Here is a 17,803-nt window from a genome sequence, read left to right as displayed (position 1 = left end):
CTCCCATCAGCGTCTCATTCTGCAGAGTCAGCTTTCCCCAGTCCATCACCACACTTCCCCCCCCTCCGCTCTTTCTGTCTCACTTGCTCTCTCTTTACAACCGGTGCACTTTTACTCTCCTTTTTGTCCCTCTTCCAGCACATCTTGTTTCCCCTCTTCTTGAACCCCCCCTCCTTCCCCTCCTGCATCTCCTGCCCTGCAAAGGCACTTGCAGTCTTTATGAACGGAGGGCATCTGTCATCCGTTCGCTGTGTCCCTCCCTCTCTCTCACCTCCCTCCCTCTTCCATTCCCTCTCTCCGTTTTGCCGCGGCTATGATCGCCGCACTTCTCCATGCGCTGAGATGGAGAGCACGCACGGAGGGCTGATTGCAGCCCAGCTGATCCTGGTGGAGAGCAACAGAAAGAGCTGACTTGTCCCAGAGGAAGCGGAGAGGTGTCTCTGCCGTCACTTAAAATCGCCTGAGGAAAGACGGGAAATCGGATGCACGCCGGACGGACCTTTCAACAAGCGTGATACTCGCCGCTGAGTACATTTTGGTGAACCGCAAGAATTCTGGAGTCAACAGATTCTTGTTGGTATGGATCCGGGTTGACGCCGATCGTCTGGGTTTCGACTGTGAACGGGATTTCGGAGGTGGATTAGAATGCTGATGTGGAGCACCTGAGCTCTGGGACGTGGCGCTCTGTATCGAGAGCACATGGACATGTTTGGTTTCTCCAAGATGCCAAAGCTGTCTGGGTGAGTGTGCGTGTCAGGCTTAAAGGGCATTGAAGAAACGGCAACAGGCAAGAGCGGGGAATGGAGCTCACACGTTGGTGTCAACGTACTGTCATTTCCAGGAGAAACAGTCATGTCTGCGTTGAAGTGCGAGTTTCCATACATTTCTTTGCCTACAAGAAGTTTGTTTTTGCTCTAACAGTTACCTGATAAAAACAGGTAGTAAGGCTAAGAAGAAGTGGCATGTACCTCACAAGAGTGTATTACTGATGTATTTTCTATGTGTGTTTATAAGCAGGTGTAGATCTGACTTAGAAACACATCGTAGAGATTTGCAAAAGTCTAACTTATGCAGATGACATGTGCATGAGCACCAAAGACTAGAAGAGAGTGTGTCGAAGTCGAGAAAGGAATAAAATCAGAGTCGAAAGAGCTACCGGATGGTGCAAGGATTAGAAAAGAGATAAACAGGAGGAGACAGACTGGTTAGTGAATGGGAACACAAGGTGAGCCAATATGGAGTTGAAATAGCTTGATGAAGGTTACATTAACAGATTAACAGAAATGTAAACTAAAAAAACGCATACAGGTTTGTCTTTATCTTAAATGTGCCATGTGTCTGCTGCACAGTTTGCCAAATATGAAGGCATTCTTAAGACAGCTCGCCACACAACAATCCCAGCACGCTGTGGTTTTATAATTCAGCCACACACGCGCTCCATGATACGTATGTACATAAGCACATGTTTGCATGATCCTTCGCTCATGTGCGTTCACATCGCTAAGCCCTCTAAACGTGGCTCGTGACAAATCTTTTAAACCTATGCATGTACGCACACATCCCGTCAGAGGTTAGCATCTGGAGTGCTGAGGGGAAGCGGGGAAAAAAAAAAAAAGAAAAGGAGGAAAGTTTGCCCGTCGGACCTTGAGGCAGTTGCAGTGCCGGATATAGGCTTAGTTAAGATAGTCAGAGTTTGATGCAGTTTGTCTGGAAGCCATTCTGAGATGCAGGGAGCTGCGTTTGATCCGTCGTCTACTCTTCCTGTTGCTGACAGGTGCACGCTGTGATGTGTGTGATCTTGGTGGATTAGACTCCGACTGTACGCACAACGGCAGTAACACATCTACGGCTGAATCTCAAACTCTTGGACCTAGGGTTAGGGTTAGGGTTAGGGTTAAGGGCCAAAGTTTAAAGGGCAATACCACGCAATCTTAGCAGGCATTTTAAAAAAAAATTGAGCATTATAAATATAGTTTTAATGTTTATTTCTGGAACTCCTAAAGAAAAATATGCAAGATGTATGTTTGCAAGCTTTAAAGGCGCTTGCAGACAGAATCAATTCGCTATTGGATCGTCTCCTTGTTCAGCAGACACTTCCATATCAGTCTTCACTCTGCTGTGTGTGTGTTTCACCCCACTTCTTCACTACTACCTACCAAAGAAAGACATAAAATCCCCAAGGATAAGACAAATGTGTTGCATATGGTCACATATGCAACTTCCCTTCATTTTTACCCTTACAGGAACCATGGGTCCGCACCCGTTTGCACAGATCTTTCCCGATACGCTGCCGGCTCACTTTAAAATAGCCGCAAAATGAATAATGTCATAACACTAAAAGGCACCGAGAGAGCGTTTTCATGGCATCTTAGCAGCACTTTGCTTATACCCAGATGGCTGGGGTGTATCTGTGGGCTGTCATAATATCATTTCGGAGCCTTCTGTTTGCAGGCGGCGCACAAGCCAAATTTGCTTCATGGACTTTAATGAGAAGTTGGGGATCATTTATCACCTTTAAATGCCTGTAACGAATCATTCGTCGTAAGGCGGCAGCTAAAACATCTGCGTCAGGTGAGAGGGGGTTTGTGATCGTACCGTTGGCGGACTAATGGGAGCGATCGCACATCTGGCTCTATTTCAGGAACATTTACCCAATCGGTGTCATCCATCCCGATGCGTGCATCCTAAAGACAAAGGCATTTGTAATGTGGGGAAAATCTTGGCTTTAGTGTGTTGGCACTTGGCAGTGAAACTAGCCGGCAGTGCTTGTTTGTGTTCTGAATATCAGATTACAGTAATGTGCGCCAAATTGCCTTCTATTTTATGCCAACACATGCTGCTACTTCAGAGGGCAAAGTTCCACTGTGGGCCACCTGACAAGTCACGGCTCCTTAATAGTTTATTCAGAGTCATTTGGTCTTCGTTGTATAAAATGACCTGCAACTGTTTTCAAACAAGCTCATCAGACTACATTATATTTATATAAAATGTGTGAAATTCATGTCTGTGTATATAACCTGTATACACTGTAACATATAAAGACAAGAAATCGTGAGGTGTCAAGTAGTTCGCTATGCTTCACTAGGCTTCTTTTTTCTGTCTGAGGGAGAAGACGAGGTAACGGCTTCAGTGCTTTCCCATTTACTGAGTTTGTTCTGAGGTTACAGCATAAAAAAAAAAGCAACTAAAAAAAATATGATTATTTTTCGCTCCTACGCCATTGTGGTCTGTGGCACCCAACGAATGAGAGAATAAAGGCAATATCAACAAAACATTAGGGGAAAGTTGCCCTGACGCTTCACATGGGAACATTTTAAAAGATTGCTATCCAGTTTCGAAATGTCCGTTTCCCCATATGGGAGGCCAAATCTGCCTTGTGGAAAAAAAAAAGTTGACTTGAAATGACAACTGTTGATTGATGAGAAGATTAATGCTACTCATGTCTGGTATCAAATGTAAGAAATGTAAATTAGGCATTAAATGTGTTGCACATTTCCGTTAAGTGTAGCTGCATGTTATACCTAGATATATAGAGAACAAATACTTGAGTGCCATATATTGGTTTCCTAAAACTGACCCTACGTCCTCATATGGGGACGTTAAGTTTTTGGTTTTATTGCAGCTTGTTCTACTTCATTTAAACCCATTGTCCTCATTAGTGGACACTTTCGTCTGCTGTCTAGTGGTAGCAAAGGGTCAATACACTACACTCAGTAAAAACATGATCGTGGGCGGATTCTTCTACAGACAATCACAGGAGAAAAGAACAAAACCCCATCAAATTCTATCAATAGCAACGAGCTACAACCTCGCTAATTAGCACGTACTCATTTGAGGATGTTGGGACTTCATTGTCCACAATTCTGGTTTTGCTCAGCCATGTTCAGGTATTAAAATAAACAGTTTTGTCACACATAAATAATGAAATAATCCCAGGGTCCACATATGGGGACATATTTTTTTTCAAAAACTACCACTTCCTGCTTGGGGAATGCTTTTTATGCTTCTTCTGTCTGACTGACCTCAAATACCATAGAGAAATTAAAAATGCATACCAAATAAAAGCTCGGGTCTCAGGAGGTTAAACTGTCAAAAATCTACATTCTGTCAACGGTTTGCAACATTTGCTGCAAGTTGTCATGTCACTTAACAAATACCAAAGGCCAAAGAGTGGAAAAAAATAAATAAAACAGTAAATAACACGAGCTGCAGAGCATCCACCCCTCACTACGCTTCTGCCTTACTCCCTCTCTGCCCGTTAACCTTAAAGTTGCGAGATTTTCTTGATTTGACTCTGGATAATCCTCCTAAGGGATTTGGTTGGTGATCACCGCAGGGAGGGGGTTAGTGGGGTGAACACACTGCTGGCTGTTTCATTCAGGATGGGATATTGTTTCACACATTTCTCCTCCCCTCACCTATCCGCTTTATATGTGATGTGTTTGACCATGTCAGCATGTTGCAATAGAGATGTTTTGTTTGTACATTCACTTAAAGTATGATTCTATAGTACTACAGTACCAAGTTTGATTTCATTGCGGTCTAATACACGTTTGTCATCCTCCAGTGGTTTCTCGATGTAAGATACAAACTCTGAATGAAATGCTTTAATCAGTTCTGCATTCTTAGCTGCGTTTTCTCCGAAGATTCATTTCCTGGTGAACACTAATATTCTGTAATGTTACGATTACAGCATTTTACTGCCCATGATTTCGCTCATTTCTCACAACAGACAGTACTGAAAGATTGTAGTGATGCGCTTCAGCTTCCTCTCCCCTTTGACGTGAGCCCAAATTTGATCAATTATGCAAATGAGGCAAAGGCCGTTTTGTTTTTTTTTCCGCTCGGCTCAGAACTTCCTTCCCTCGTCTGCTGCTCCGCAAAAACAAATAGCTCTCAGAGCGAGCATCATCTCCCAATTAATCTTTCATTCTCAAGCCATAAGCACGCTGAAATTCAGGGAGAATGTGCCAGCTGATCAGCGATGCAAAAAGTGACATTCTCATTGAATTTTTGCCCAGGGGAGTTCACGTGTTCTGGAAACTTAACGAGAATGTGACGTGTGCAGCATGTGTTTCTCACTTTTTAGCATTCTTACGTCTCATGTATTCTGCATGGCAGCCTTGGTCAGGAGGCAACGCTGCTTGGTTAATTATTTAAGGACACATATATTCATAGGCTTTTGCTGTATCAATGGATGAATGCCTTGATGCAACCGCACTGTGACTGCTGACTTTTATTTCAAAGTGCTTCTGTTTTGCTGAGACATCCTTCTCCGTTCCTTCACGCCAATTACAGGAAGGCATGTACTGGTATTTGGCCTTAGGCTGAACTCATACGAATCACAGAGAACAAAGGCAACAAAACCACCTGTCTATCCCATGATGATTCTCTCGAGTGACTGATCTCCTTCCTGATGTTGAAACTCTATTCAGAGTGCAGTGTACACTACGTATGATGATACAATATGGTGCAATATGAAAGGGAACAATATGGTATGGTAAGGGGACAATACAGTACGATACAAGACAATATGATAAAGTATGATACGATATGCTATGATATGATATGATACAATATGGTCCGATACAATATAATGTGGTACAATACAATGAGATATGGCATAATATGGACAATATGATAATAACACGGTACAGTACGATACAATACAACACGATATGGTATGATATGGCACGGTACGATACAATACGATCTGATCCAATACGATATGATATGATATGATATGATATGATATGATATGATATGATATGATATGATATGATATGATATGGTATGTTATGATATGATCCAATACGGTACGATACAATATGATACGATATGGTATCATACAATACGATATTGATACAATACGATACAGTATGGTGTGTTCCGATTAGATATGGTGTGATACGATACGATATGGTACGATACAATGCAATACAATATGATACAATACGATACGATACGATACGATGCAATACAATACAGCATGGTACGATATGGCACGATATGATAGGATAGGATATGATACGATATGGTACGATACGACACGTTACGAAACAGTACGATTGACTACAATATGACTGTGGAGTGATACTACACATACAATATCATACTGTGTGATAGTAGTAATGCCTTTTTAGATGAATGTTGCCCACCTTCCGATTCTATAGATACACAGTGACTCTGTCTTTGTAAGATATCTGATGGATTTTGCAAAATTTATGTGATAAGCTCATATGACAGTTCCGCATATGACGTCAATTTTGTTTCATTTACATGTAACCGATGACAGTTTTGCATAAAATCAAAGGCTTTGCTCTCATTTATTTTATTTCTCGCCATTTAACGGAAAACAACCCTCTTAAAAATCACAACTAGTTCTTCATAGACTTTGGCTTTTGTAGGGATTAGCCAAGAGTTAATTCGTAAGCAGTAGTGGGATTGTGTCTCTTTGAACAGAAACAGTCTAATCGTTTACTTGCAGTGGTTGTGCTAATCTAAGATTACTATTTGACATAAAGACGTCCAACTCTTGGCAAAAATTCTTTTAAAAATGCTTCCATCTTTGTTGCAAGAATGCGTAATTACATATATTTATGTGTAGGGTTTGGAAATTGTTTCTTATTTTTATTTTTTTTATTTATTTATTGCATTTAATAATCTTGTCTCAATGTACTGTACCTGTGTCGTCCAGTCCGAACCACTTCTCCTTTGAGTTGCTTGTTTTTCCTTTTTTAGAAAAATGTTCGTGGAAGTGCACTGAAGGAAAAGGATGATTTTAGTTTTAGTGTTCTCTCACAAACCGCTATATAAAATAACCGCAGTTCGTATATGAAGGTGTCTCACGAACACAAGCAACTTGTACTCGTCTCTGAGTGCATGTTCAATAATTGACCACTTTGACTCGGTTTTACTACATACAGTGAGCCTTTCTGTTGTAGTAGGACGGAGGAGGGAAAGTTAAAAATATCGTCAGCATCTTACATTTTAAATGGCCTGTCTTTTCCTCTCGCTGGGAGACAACTGCAGCAGTGAAGCAGCAGCACAGTGGAAGAAATTAATCAAACATGACAGGAAATAATGTGGAATTAAGCGCTCTCTGTCATTTAAATTTAACGTCAGTTGTTCAAGCATGTCCTTCCATCGAGTGTCATATTAATTGTCCGTTTTAGTAAAGCAGATTGCAATGATTTATGGATTAATCTTTAGAGTAATGTTATCGAGGGGTCTGAGAAAGACTGAAGGTTAATGAAGAAAAAAAATGCGAGGAGCTGATGGATGAGCCCACACTAAGTTCAGCCGGTTGTTTGTTTGCTTATGCATGTGCCTCTTGCTAAAGAGGCTAGTGGAGCTAGTGGATTATTTCTGCTCCAAATATCACCACATAATACTTAAGTGCCTGTGTGTATTCCCACAGCCATGCTGTCACACTCACATCAAACGTACTGTAAACCTACGGTACAGTACTCGCACGCGCTTCCGGCGGCTCACACTTTTAACTCCGATGCAGTTTACGTGCTGTTTATGTGCAAACATGCTGTCAAGGATCCAAAAACCGTTCCCCACTGAGCGAGCATGGCTATTACTTCTCTTAATTGGGTTGAAATGAATTGGGTAATTCAATTTAAAGTCAATTGGAACATCAGATCAGCCATGACCGTACAAGAAAAAAAAAAACAACAGTTTAAGCTGGGCAGTAAATTGCGGGACAGGAAATTGATGATTTAATGATAAAAATGATTGAAATGAAGAGAAAAACCTTGCAAACTGTCTAGAAAAGCCTTCTTAACTTCCCAATCTCAGTTATTCTTGCAAAACGAAATTAATCAGCTGAAGCACACCTATTTTAGTTTTTTAGGGCATGTGAGTGCGGGAAAGTGCATAGACTGTACAAAACATGGACGCAACCACTGTGATGTCATTCGGGATTTACTTTTTTAAAGAGTTAAATTTTTGCCTTTTCAGCTAAAGGGGCTAGATTGGTGGATCACACTGGAACGTGTTTATATGTGAGGTCTCCTAACTCACTTTTTAGTTTGTGTTTTTCATCGTTTTTTTTTTGTTTTGTTTTTTTTACACTCTGGGGGAGAGATTTCCTTTGTGACATTATGATTCAAGAAGCAAGACGGGAGCATAAGTGTTTCTCATTCCCCCTAATGATAACCATTCTCCTGTGTAATCTTATTTAGCCGGCGTTTAGCGATGCTTGTTCCGCTGCGGTATTTTTAGCCCCTAGGAATTATGCTTCAGTGTTGGGTGCAGATGTTCCAGCCGCGTCCTATGTCCTCAGCCTGTATCTGTTTTGACGCGGACCTAATGCAGCCAGTGACGAACGATGTGTACTGGACAATGTATACACATGCGTTCCGCAGCTATGGATTCGTTTACAAGCAGATGTTCGTGTACTCAAACTGTGCTCAGGCTTTAACCTTTCCAATTGACTTGGTCCAGATAGATTGAGGTGGTCAATGGCTTGATTGTCATTACATCACGAGAGTACAGTCAGCCAACCAGAAACTAAGCGATAATAAAACTCCCCACAGGCACGATCTCAGTTAAAGTACTACTCCCAGGTCCAGATATGAATACGCATAAAGGGATCTGACACGGAAAGAAAACTTGACGTTTAATCTCTGCAATAGCTCGTAAAATGAGTTTGATAGCTTTGTCTGGAAGGAATTTTTTGGCTTAATATATGCTGAGTGTTTGCCAGTTGTATTTACTGTAGAGAAACACTTGTGCATTGTGTTGTAGGATCCATCTCTGTGTTGTTTTTGCCCTCTGTGAGTTCAAGTGTTCCGCTGGAAGGTTCTGACCGAACGTAAAAGTCACCGGTTCAACGACAGCAGCACAAATGCGAATTCAAACAATCACCCTTTGAAAAAAAAACATAATTCAAAACGCGCTCCGCCGGCCTCTCCCGCCCGTTTATTCCACCGGGCTTTTGTGTGACATTTACAAAGAATCAGTGGGGTGTTGTGTCGCCAGGGCTGCTCCGCGGAGATACACTGCTGCGCCGCAAAGGTTGAAAAGCAGCGCTGTGAAGTGTTTCTGGTCCGCCGCCGATGCAGATACAGCGGAAACTATCGGCACGTCACGCGGTGACGAATTGTAAAAACAACTACAGGCGAGAAAACACATTGCGGTTTGACTTTATCGCCTTTTATCCTGCTCCAATACAATTTAAAAGGCATTTTTCTTCACCTGCCTCTCATTTTTCCGCGTTCTTGTTTTCGTGTTCTGCCCTTGTAGCAGCAGATTACACAAAGACTGAAGATAATCTGTGATCTAAAGCGAAACTGTTTATTATCACATTATGACCAAGCGGTAACTACGGGCTGCCGCGTTTCTGTTTTGACTGAATATCACCCAGAAGGCCCTAAATGCCAGGCAAAAAAAAAAAAAAAAAGCGAGCAGAGGCTTTAAATAACTGCACCAGATGCATCAGTAGCAATAACAGCAACAATATGAACACCTTTATCGACTGGACCCTCGGGGAAGAACATGATGTTTATGGCTTTTTCAAATCAGGAAACCCAGGTGAGCTTTCAGCTCCTTCTTTCTTTTATAGGCTTTGCCTGGATTCTAGCGCTTGGCTCGCCGTCCTCTAGCCTCCCCTCCAGAAGGGGAGATCAATACTCCCATCAGTCCTTTTCAGTAACATTATCCCCAATTTACATATATTTAATTGATACTGTGTTTCTGGTTTGTGTACATTATTTGTGGCAAATATTTCAACCCTGCTGGATTCTGTTACCTTATCTTATAAATGGACACTGCTGTCCTCTAACCCAACCTCCGTCCTTGTAGGAATGAGAAGCGTCGACACGCTTGCACTTGTCTTGGCCTGTTTAATTCCATTAATGGTGGCGTTACAGCCACTGAGCGTAGATCGACAAAGCTTGAGAGGTTAGAAATGTAAAAGAAATGTGAAAAGAAAATGATAAAGAACGAGAACAAACAAATCCAAGAGGGAAGGCTTTGTGGGTGCTGACTACGACTGCTGTCATTGGGAGGTGATCCTCGCGCGCCGTGTTTGGAGCCTTCGTCGTTAAATGAAGCGGCAGTCGCCGGAGGTTTAACCTCGCCAGACAGCTGTGATTGATGCGGCTGACTCTGTATATATTGACACAACCCTGACACGTCTTTGTGCTCGCGCACCGCACGTGTGCGCTGACTTCAGTGTTTGGGAGCAGGGATGCGGAATGAGGAGGGAGCTGTCCGCGGTGCTGAACCCGGCCTCGACGGCGCGCCTCCCCCCTCCCCTCGGCTGCTTTGATGTCTTTGTAAAGAGGAGCGTTTTATGGCGGCTTTTAATTGATTCCGTCGTCGTCGCACGCCGTTGGCACGTGTCCACACCGCCGAGCGTTCGCAAAGACTTGAGTTTAATCTATGGGGAATATAACAGTCGCCAGTACAGTTCTGCCTCTGTTAAGATCTTAGAGAAGAGTTCATTTGCAGGGACTTAACTGTGCAACATGAGAAACATAAGAAGCGTTTACCCTCAACCGTAAAAAAGCAGAGTAGTGGATACACACCACCTCTTTCAGTTTGTCTTGTTAGGCTATGGCTTTAGCAATTCAGGATAGTTTGACAAGACTAACTCGAAACTAAATTTGAACAAAATTTCCGTCTGAGACACTCGTTAAACATCGAGCTGTTCCGTTCCCCTGAGTCCCTGCATTGTTTTTCCGTGATTTGTGTCGTAGGTGCGGTGTTGTGCTCACTCAACAGAAGCTTCGTTGGAAAGTGGTGACTTCAGCTCTCTGTGTCAGAGCATGAAGGGATGTGCATGGAAAAAAATGCTACACGTAGTGTCGACAAGCGGAGGTGATCCAGGTTTTATGTTGTTCTAAGTTGTTACGTGGTTAAGGCCTGGTAAAACGTAAGATAACAACAGTGAATTTGGCATTTCATGGACTCGCTGTCTCTTTCTTTGTTGTTGTTGCAGTTTATACTAAAAAGGAATTAGATAAGTTTATAGTTAAACACAGCTAATAACTACATGTATTTCTATTTTGGACTTTCTTTGGACTGCTTTCTGTTTCTGCAAGGACCAAGTTTGAGGACTAATAAAACAAAGTTCCAGTTTTTTCAAACCGATATCTAATATTGAAGTGAAATGCAGAGCTAGTTCAGAATTCAGCGGAGGTGTTTGGATGAGTCTTCATTTGCTTTTAGATGTTTAGCTTTAGATGAACAAGAATCATTTGTGTTAATGGATTCATTAATCCTTCAGTTTAAGTGAATAAAATTGCACTTGTAATGCTTTTTCACTGCACTCATTGAATTTGCATATTTTACTTCCTGGTGCTTTCTGAGATTTTACAACAATTGAGCAACTTTGTGAAACTTTTGCATGTTTCTTTCTCCTTTATTCTTTTTTTTTCTTTTTTAATCCATCATGCTTGTCAAGCAAACATCCCCGTTCTGCAAGCTGTTCACAGAGCCACGCGAGAGTGCACAAAAAAGTGTTTGTGCTCGTGCGTGAAATGCTCTGAGAGCCAAAGCATGTTGTCTTGAGATGGCACGGTGAAATAAAGTGAGAGCGCTATCTCGGGCAACTTTTAACATCATGCCACCATGTTTCTTTTATGAAGACGCGGACGCGCGGGGGAGGGAAGGTCAGGCGGCGGCTGCGGTTGACTTGCGAGGAGCAACTGTAAGTTCGCTTCAGTTGGAGCTTTAATGAGCTCAATTAGGAGGAGGGAAGGAGCTCCGTTAGCAAACCAATTAAGAAATTCCAAGTGACAGATCGATGCCAGGATGAACGATCCTGTTGTACTGACAGCCGCACAAATCCAGTTAATGCCAATGAGACGCTAGTACAACTCCGAACGCACTATCTTTGACAGGGCTGCGCTTAACTTTGTATGGTTAGAGGTTGGATTTAAAAGATTTCAAATGTTGAGAAGTTTCCAGAACATTAATATGGATTGATTTTTGCTTAAACTGTCAAGCTTTGATTTCCCAGGCATTCATCATATAACGCATTATTTTGTTGCGCTTTTTTTGTTTATTTATGTTTTTCGTTACACAACATGCAGTGAACCTGTGAGCTCTTTTCTCAGCCTTTATGGACTATAAACCTCTCTGACTTTGCTCTTTATTCCTATGGAAACTTTAACATTAAGCCAGTCCGCTACACCACTCATTTTGTTCCACTGGACCTTTAAACCAGCTCTTAATGAAGCCTCCTGCTGAGTTTAAAGAGAAACTCATGAAATATGCACTGTTAAGAGTTACTTAAGGCTAACTCTCAAGTTTCTCGGAGAGTACTTTCTTCTTTTAATTCTCCGTTTGTGTGTTTAAAATCGCAGCGAGTCGAAACTCCTTCTCTTTGTGTCTCCGTCGAGCTGAAATACCATTCGTTGGAGTAGATTTTCCTAAAGCACTCAAGTCATTATATCAGCCTATAAAGGCAGTCTGAGGTGGCGTGTTAAAGTGAGGGAACTGAGAGAGAAGTGGCCCAAGGATTAATTTGCATTTTTCATGTATATTTCACGCCGCTCCACCCAGCCACTTAACCTACACATGCTCGTATTCTGGAAGGATCCTCGACTCCAGAGGCATTCAGGACTCTCCGCAGCTGAGCTTGTAAAACGGAGGGGGATAAATCTTCTATAGAAATTCAGCTCGATTGTAAATTACCCCAGTTGTTCTGTAGAGTGTAAAGTGGTCAGAATTGGCAGCTCAAGCTCGGGGAGATGGGTTTTTACTCTGCTAGCTGCAATAAGTATTGTCATAATGTAGGCTAAAGCATCTAGGAGAGCTCTTTGTGGAAATTTAGTCTGGGTAAAGATCTTGAGGGGGTTTGCGGGATGTAATGTTTTGTGTGTGTGTGTGTGTGTGTTTGTGTGTGTGTGTGTGGTCCATACAAAAAAAGAAAAAAAAAAGAAAAAAGGAAGGTCAAACTAAATTATTTCACTCGCGGGTAGAAATAAGGAGCCAGGCCACGAGCAGACACAGTCCTTCAAATGTACTGAATCTTTGAAACCTGGGACCTTCTTTCAATTATAGTTTAGCTGATTCAAATTCTGAATTGAAAATTAAATCAATCAGTCAAGGCCACAATTACTTGTTAGGGGGTCAGGGTCCAGTGATCCAAACTAGAAACTCTTGGTACCTGCAGTGGAGATGCAACTCAGAAGATTCCTAATCCTTGGACAAACGTGGTTATACAAACAGGATACAATACAAACTGTAAAAATAAATAAATAAATAAAATAAATAAACATTCAAAGTAATTCCTTCAAATGTCTTGAGAACTCGCCACAGCCCCTCTGTGTATTTTGGCCGCCTGAGTTGCTTCTGTCTCTTTGCGTATCCCCAGACCGACTCCGCGGTATTCCAATCAGGGCTCTGTGGGGGCCACGCCATCTGTTGAAGGACTCCTTGTTCTTTTTTGTCGCCGAAAATACTTACTCATGACTGTATGTTTGTGTTGCTGTCAAGCTGCGGAATGAATGTGGCGCTCATCGTTCTGCTCTCTGAGGGTTCTAGCATTATAGATGCCTTAAGCTTTTATTTTATGGGTATAATCGCGTTAAACCATTGATACGGGGGATTCGACTATTAGTAAACATTTGACACGGTCAACCACAACATTATGATAAATAGACCTTCAGAATCTGGTTGGGATGTCTGGTTCAGTCCTAAAATGGCTTTTCCTCCCTTCTTTCTGAAGTTTTAGTGCGCATATCTTGTCTAAATCTCAGGAGCTGTTTTGTGGGGTCCCTCACGGCTCTGTCCTGGGTCCCATCATGTTCCTTCTTTACCTTCTATTAGTGGGAAACTCAAATTAGGCTGCCTGTAATATGTGCATATAGGTTCGTTTTTCTTTAAAATATATTCCTCACACTACCATGCTCTATGAAAAACACAGCATCTATCATGAGACCTACATTACTTCTAGTGGTTTTAGAGTTCTCTATGAATGACACAACAATCATATTCACCGATGAAAAAAAAAAGAGGGATTATAATCTACTTTGGCGGACTCTTACATGTAAGCCATACGTGTGTATGTGGAACTATAGGTATTACTGTGGCTCAGCCCTGTGATGGATTACTTTACCAGACGGTAACAATCCAATTCAAAGATGTAGTACACGGGAAATGAAGCATTTGTTGAGATGCGCCCAGCGCGTTTGGAGCCGTGCATTCTTGCTGACCGGAGCATGTGGCCGAGTATGAGGGTCCGTGTCAGCTGGCATGAACGATTTCTGTTAAGGTTTGACATATGATGCAGCAAAACAAGCAGCCTGGCCAACCTCGGCTCCCACCATCTTTGTTACTGAACATGCATTTGTTCGTCTCGTGTGCAAATACATGCAGCGACAAGGACGCCTCACCGACTCTGAAACTGCCATGCACACTAACTGGGGTTATGTAAGAGTGAGCATTGTTGTGCAATACATCACTGTGGTCCACCCCCTGGTGTTTTAAACAAGCTAATGAAAAGACGGACAGGATCAATATCTGTATTGACAGTCCATGAAGAAGCAGCCTTGACAAATCAATAGCAAGAGGGAAGAAAGCATCAGTGCCCCCAATTTAGTTTTAAACACACAAGTGCATGGGGTTTGCTTAAAGCTAAATTGTGATAAACTGGTTGCAATCATTTGCTATGAACTCACCTCCTCTGCTAATTGCACATTTGTCTTTCTAGTCTACAATATTGAATGGATTGACCTAAAGTTTGGTGGATGTCGTGGCTTCCAGTGGACGAATCTAAAGGTTATCTTGAGTCTTTTCCTCTAGAACATCTTTAGTCAGAATGACGTCGGCAAATGTTGCCATCTGGAAGCCAACATCTCCCTCAGATGTAATACACATTATAAGGATAAGGCTTCTGAAAAATGTTCTTCCAAGCAATGACAACCTTAAAGGCGGCGTGTGCTATGAATTTGAGCGGTATAGCGTGAGCGACGGGGAGAAATCGACCCTTTGAGATGAAGTTTTTAGAAGAACATGAATTGATCAGTGCGGAGAGGAAAAGACGCCGGAGTCGATACGCCCCGTCCTTTTCGGCGAAGGCAACCCTAAGAACAAAGCGAGCTGCTTTCGGATGCACATCTTTTTTGCCGGTATGTCGAAGGAAAGCGGTTCAAAGAGAGAGAGAGAGGGGAACAGGAGAAAAGGCAGTAAGTTTGTGCCACTTCAGTTGGGCAGAAGCTCTGCGCTGTTCGGTTCGTCGAGAGGACGGCTTTCAGGACAACGAGGCGGGAGTTACATCTCTGGTGACAGCAGTTGGTGTTGTGATGTGTCAGAGTTTGTATGTTTCTCCTCTGAGAAACCCTTTGCATTTTAGGAAAAACACACAGAAACTGACATTTCTCAAAAACTATGCCGTAACCTCAGTATATGGGATAATCGCGTACCATGTGGCGCGTGCACATCCCTAGAGATGTACCGCAACAACATTATGTAGATATGCAATCAGATTTTCGGTCGGTCTTCTTGGTATGTATTTCCTCCCGAACATTTCTTGCTTCTAAACTCAAATGATCATTAATAATATGCGACTAACCAAACAATCTACCTGGCGAGATCTAAAAATACCTCTCAGTAGCCAGATGACAACATAGATTTTTCTCTTCTTCTGCTGCACTTCGTTCAAAGGTTTGACACACCATCACCTGGATGAGTTGTAGTCTTAGTAAAGGTAACTGTTTAGCATTTATTAGCTCCCAAAGCAGCCAAAGCGGCTCACTTTTGTTTTATCAGCAGTATCGGTTGGCCTTTTTTGTCTCATAAAGAAAATCCAGGTCCAGGTGAACTCTATCGCTCGTTCCCGCTCCCTCTAGCGAGACTCCAGTTCTTAGCTGGAGCGGCGTTTCCATACACTCCGCTGGTCTCTGAAAATCCTCTTACTCACGTCCTCACATATAGATGCACAGCGGCCCACACTCACACACAGAAAAACTCGCGGACACACACACACACACACACACAGCGTGGATTTGTTTTTCTCTGTGATGAGAGGGATTATGGGATAAAGGAGGCGAGGCCACCCCAGTTTAGTTCAGTTTGGACCAGCGCTACCCTCAGCAGCAGCAGCAGCAGCAGCAGCAGCAGCCCGAAGCAGAATCAGAAGCAGCGGCAACACAATGACAAACACAAATGAATGCCTGGCTGCACCCTGGAGATCGGCACAGCTTTTCCCACTGTATATTTTGAGCACGGGGGCCTCGGATCAGGAGTCTGAAGCGCTGCTAGATCTGTTTTCCTTTCGGATGACTGGCGACCAGCGGGAACACGCGCGTACGAATGACGTCCATAAGAATAGGAAGGAGTCACCCAAGGAGCACGGCCGAGTTCAAATGGATCTGTTGCTTCTGAGGATACCGTGAATTTATGTTTTTTTGTTTCGCTTTTTTTTTCTTTGTTTTTGGTAATGGAAGCACATTTTTTCTTCTTCTGCTTTAGTTAAGCTCGCTTGCTTACACTCCATACATCTAAAGACAATTTCCTTATTCATGAATAAACTCAAGCTATGACATGACTTACTGATGTATCCGACCCATCGACAGCACAATATGGGAACTGACCAGCTGGATTCTTACGGCGATGACGTCATTATCTAGTATGATTTTCCACTTTCTTTAAAAAACGAATTAGACGTTTGAATCTTGTAATTTAAAGAAAGCCCTGTAGGCATTCACCAGCCTGCCGTCACAGGCATTAACCGCACGGTTTATGGCGAGCGACTCTCCAGAATCTCAAATTCAGCTCCGTCCCTCTGGCTTGATGATCTTTTACTGCCCTTGTGATTATTTCTCCGGATAGTTATGGGGCGGATGCTTTATGACCTGTGCAAATAGGATCCCCAGTGGAGACGCTGGAGACCCGGCACGCTTGATTCATGCAGACGATACACCCGCCTCTCATTATGGGAGGAAACTTTTTATTTTTTCCATAATTCACGGTGAGGTGCCTGTGTCTCCGTCCGTTCCCGTCCTCCTCCTCCTCAAAAAAAATCCTCAGTGTTACCGAAGTCAGCAATGAGCCAATCGGTGGGTCCCCTCTCTGCATGTGTGCAATTCTGCAGAGTGGCTACCGCGGCGCGGCTACCGCGGGCGCCCATCGATTGCCTATCTGCAGGCCGATGGGCTGATATTTGACTTGCGGTCGATTGCACTAAGCAGTGCTTTCTCACACTGCTGAGAGACAAGGCGTCCCGCTAATTGGGCCGAGAGGAACCTAACCAGAGGTGCACGAAGCGTCTCTTATCCAGGGGATAGTCTGTCTGAACTATCTATCTATTTAATGTTGCTTGTTTTCAGAGTTGTGGTCTTGAAAATTAGCCCCCTCAGATGTAATGATTTGGTTTAATAGCCTGTTAAAACTGACTCCTCTGTCCTCTGCGTTTCAGCCATAAGAACAAAGCGTCGGGCTGGCCTCCCCCTGGTCCCGGCTCCTGGGGCGGACTCCAGGGGCCCCCGTACACCTGGGACGCCATGAACAACTCCAGGGAGGCGCGGGACTGCCTCACCAAGTACGTACGGGCGGTGAACGCGCTGTGTGTGTGTGCGCTCGTGCGAAGAGCCGCGTCTCGTAACGATTTTATCCGCATTCGTGGCGACCCACCGGGGAGTTGCGGTGCAGATAAATAACAATCACGGTCGATGACTTAATGGGGTGTAGTCCCAAGTGATCAAGTGTTTTAGAGGTGGTGGTTTTAGTTTGGATTAGGTGGTTACACTGGAGTCTACATCTAACCTTAAAATGCATGGTGCATGCAGATGAATGTGAATGTTTGATACTATGTGTTGTGTTTGTACAGTGGGAATAATTA

The 17,803-nt window shown here is 43.1% G+C and overlaps 1 protein-coding gene across 2 annotated transcripts in view; it reads left to right on the top strand.

Moving 5' to 3' along the window:
• The first annotated feature begins 312 nt into the window (after nt 1-312).
• The window catches only part of LOC125001149 (FERM and PDZ domain-containing protein 4-like), a 37,134-nt gene continuing 19,643 nt past the window's right edge, over nt 313-17,803 (top strand). The window contains exons 1-2 of one of the 2 annotated variants that reach the window (XM_047577032.1): nt 313-740; nt 17,381-17,503. In XM_047577032.1, coding sequence (XP_047432988.1) covers nt 700-740; nt 17,381-17,503 — 164 coding nt within the window. In that variant the 5' untranslated portion in view covers nt 313-699. The remainder of the gene's footprint in view (nt 741-17,380; nt 17,504-17,803) is intronic. The other variant, XM_047577031.1, reaches the window with a different exon arrangement.

This window comes from Mugil cephalus, chromosome 23, assembly GCF_022458985.1.
Source record: "Mugil cephalus isolate CIBA_MC_2020 chromosome 23, CIBA_Mcephalus_1.1, whole genome shotgun sequence".
Lineage (NCBI taxonomy): Eukaryota > Metazoa > Chordata > Actinopteri > Mugiliformes > Mugilidae > Mugil > Mugil cephalus.
The sequence above is the reverse complement of the archived record's forward strand: the minus strand, read 5'-3'. Positions and strand labels throughout refer to the sequence as shown.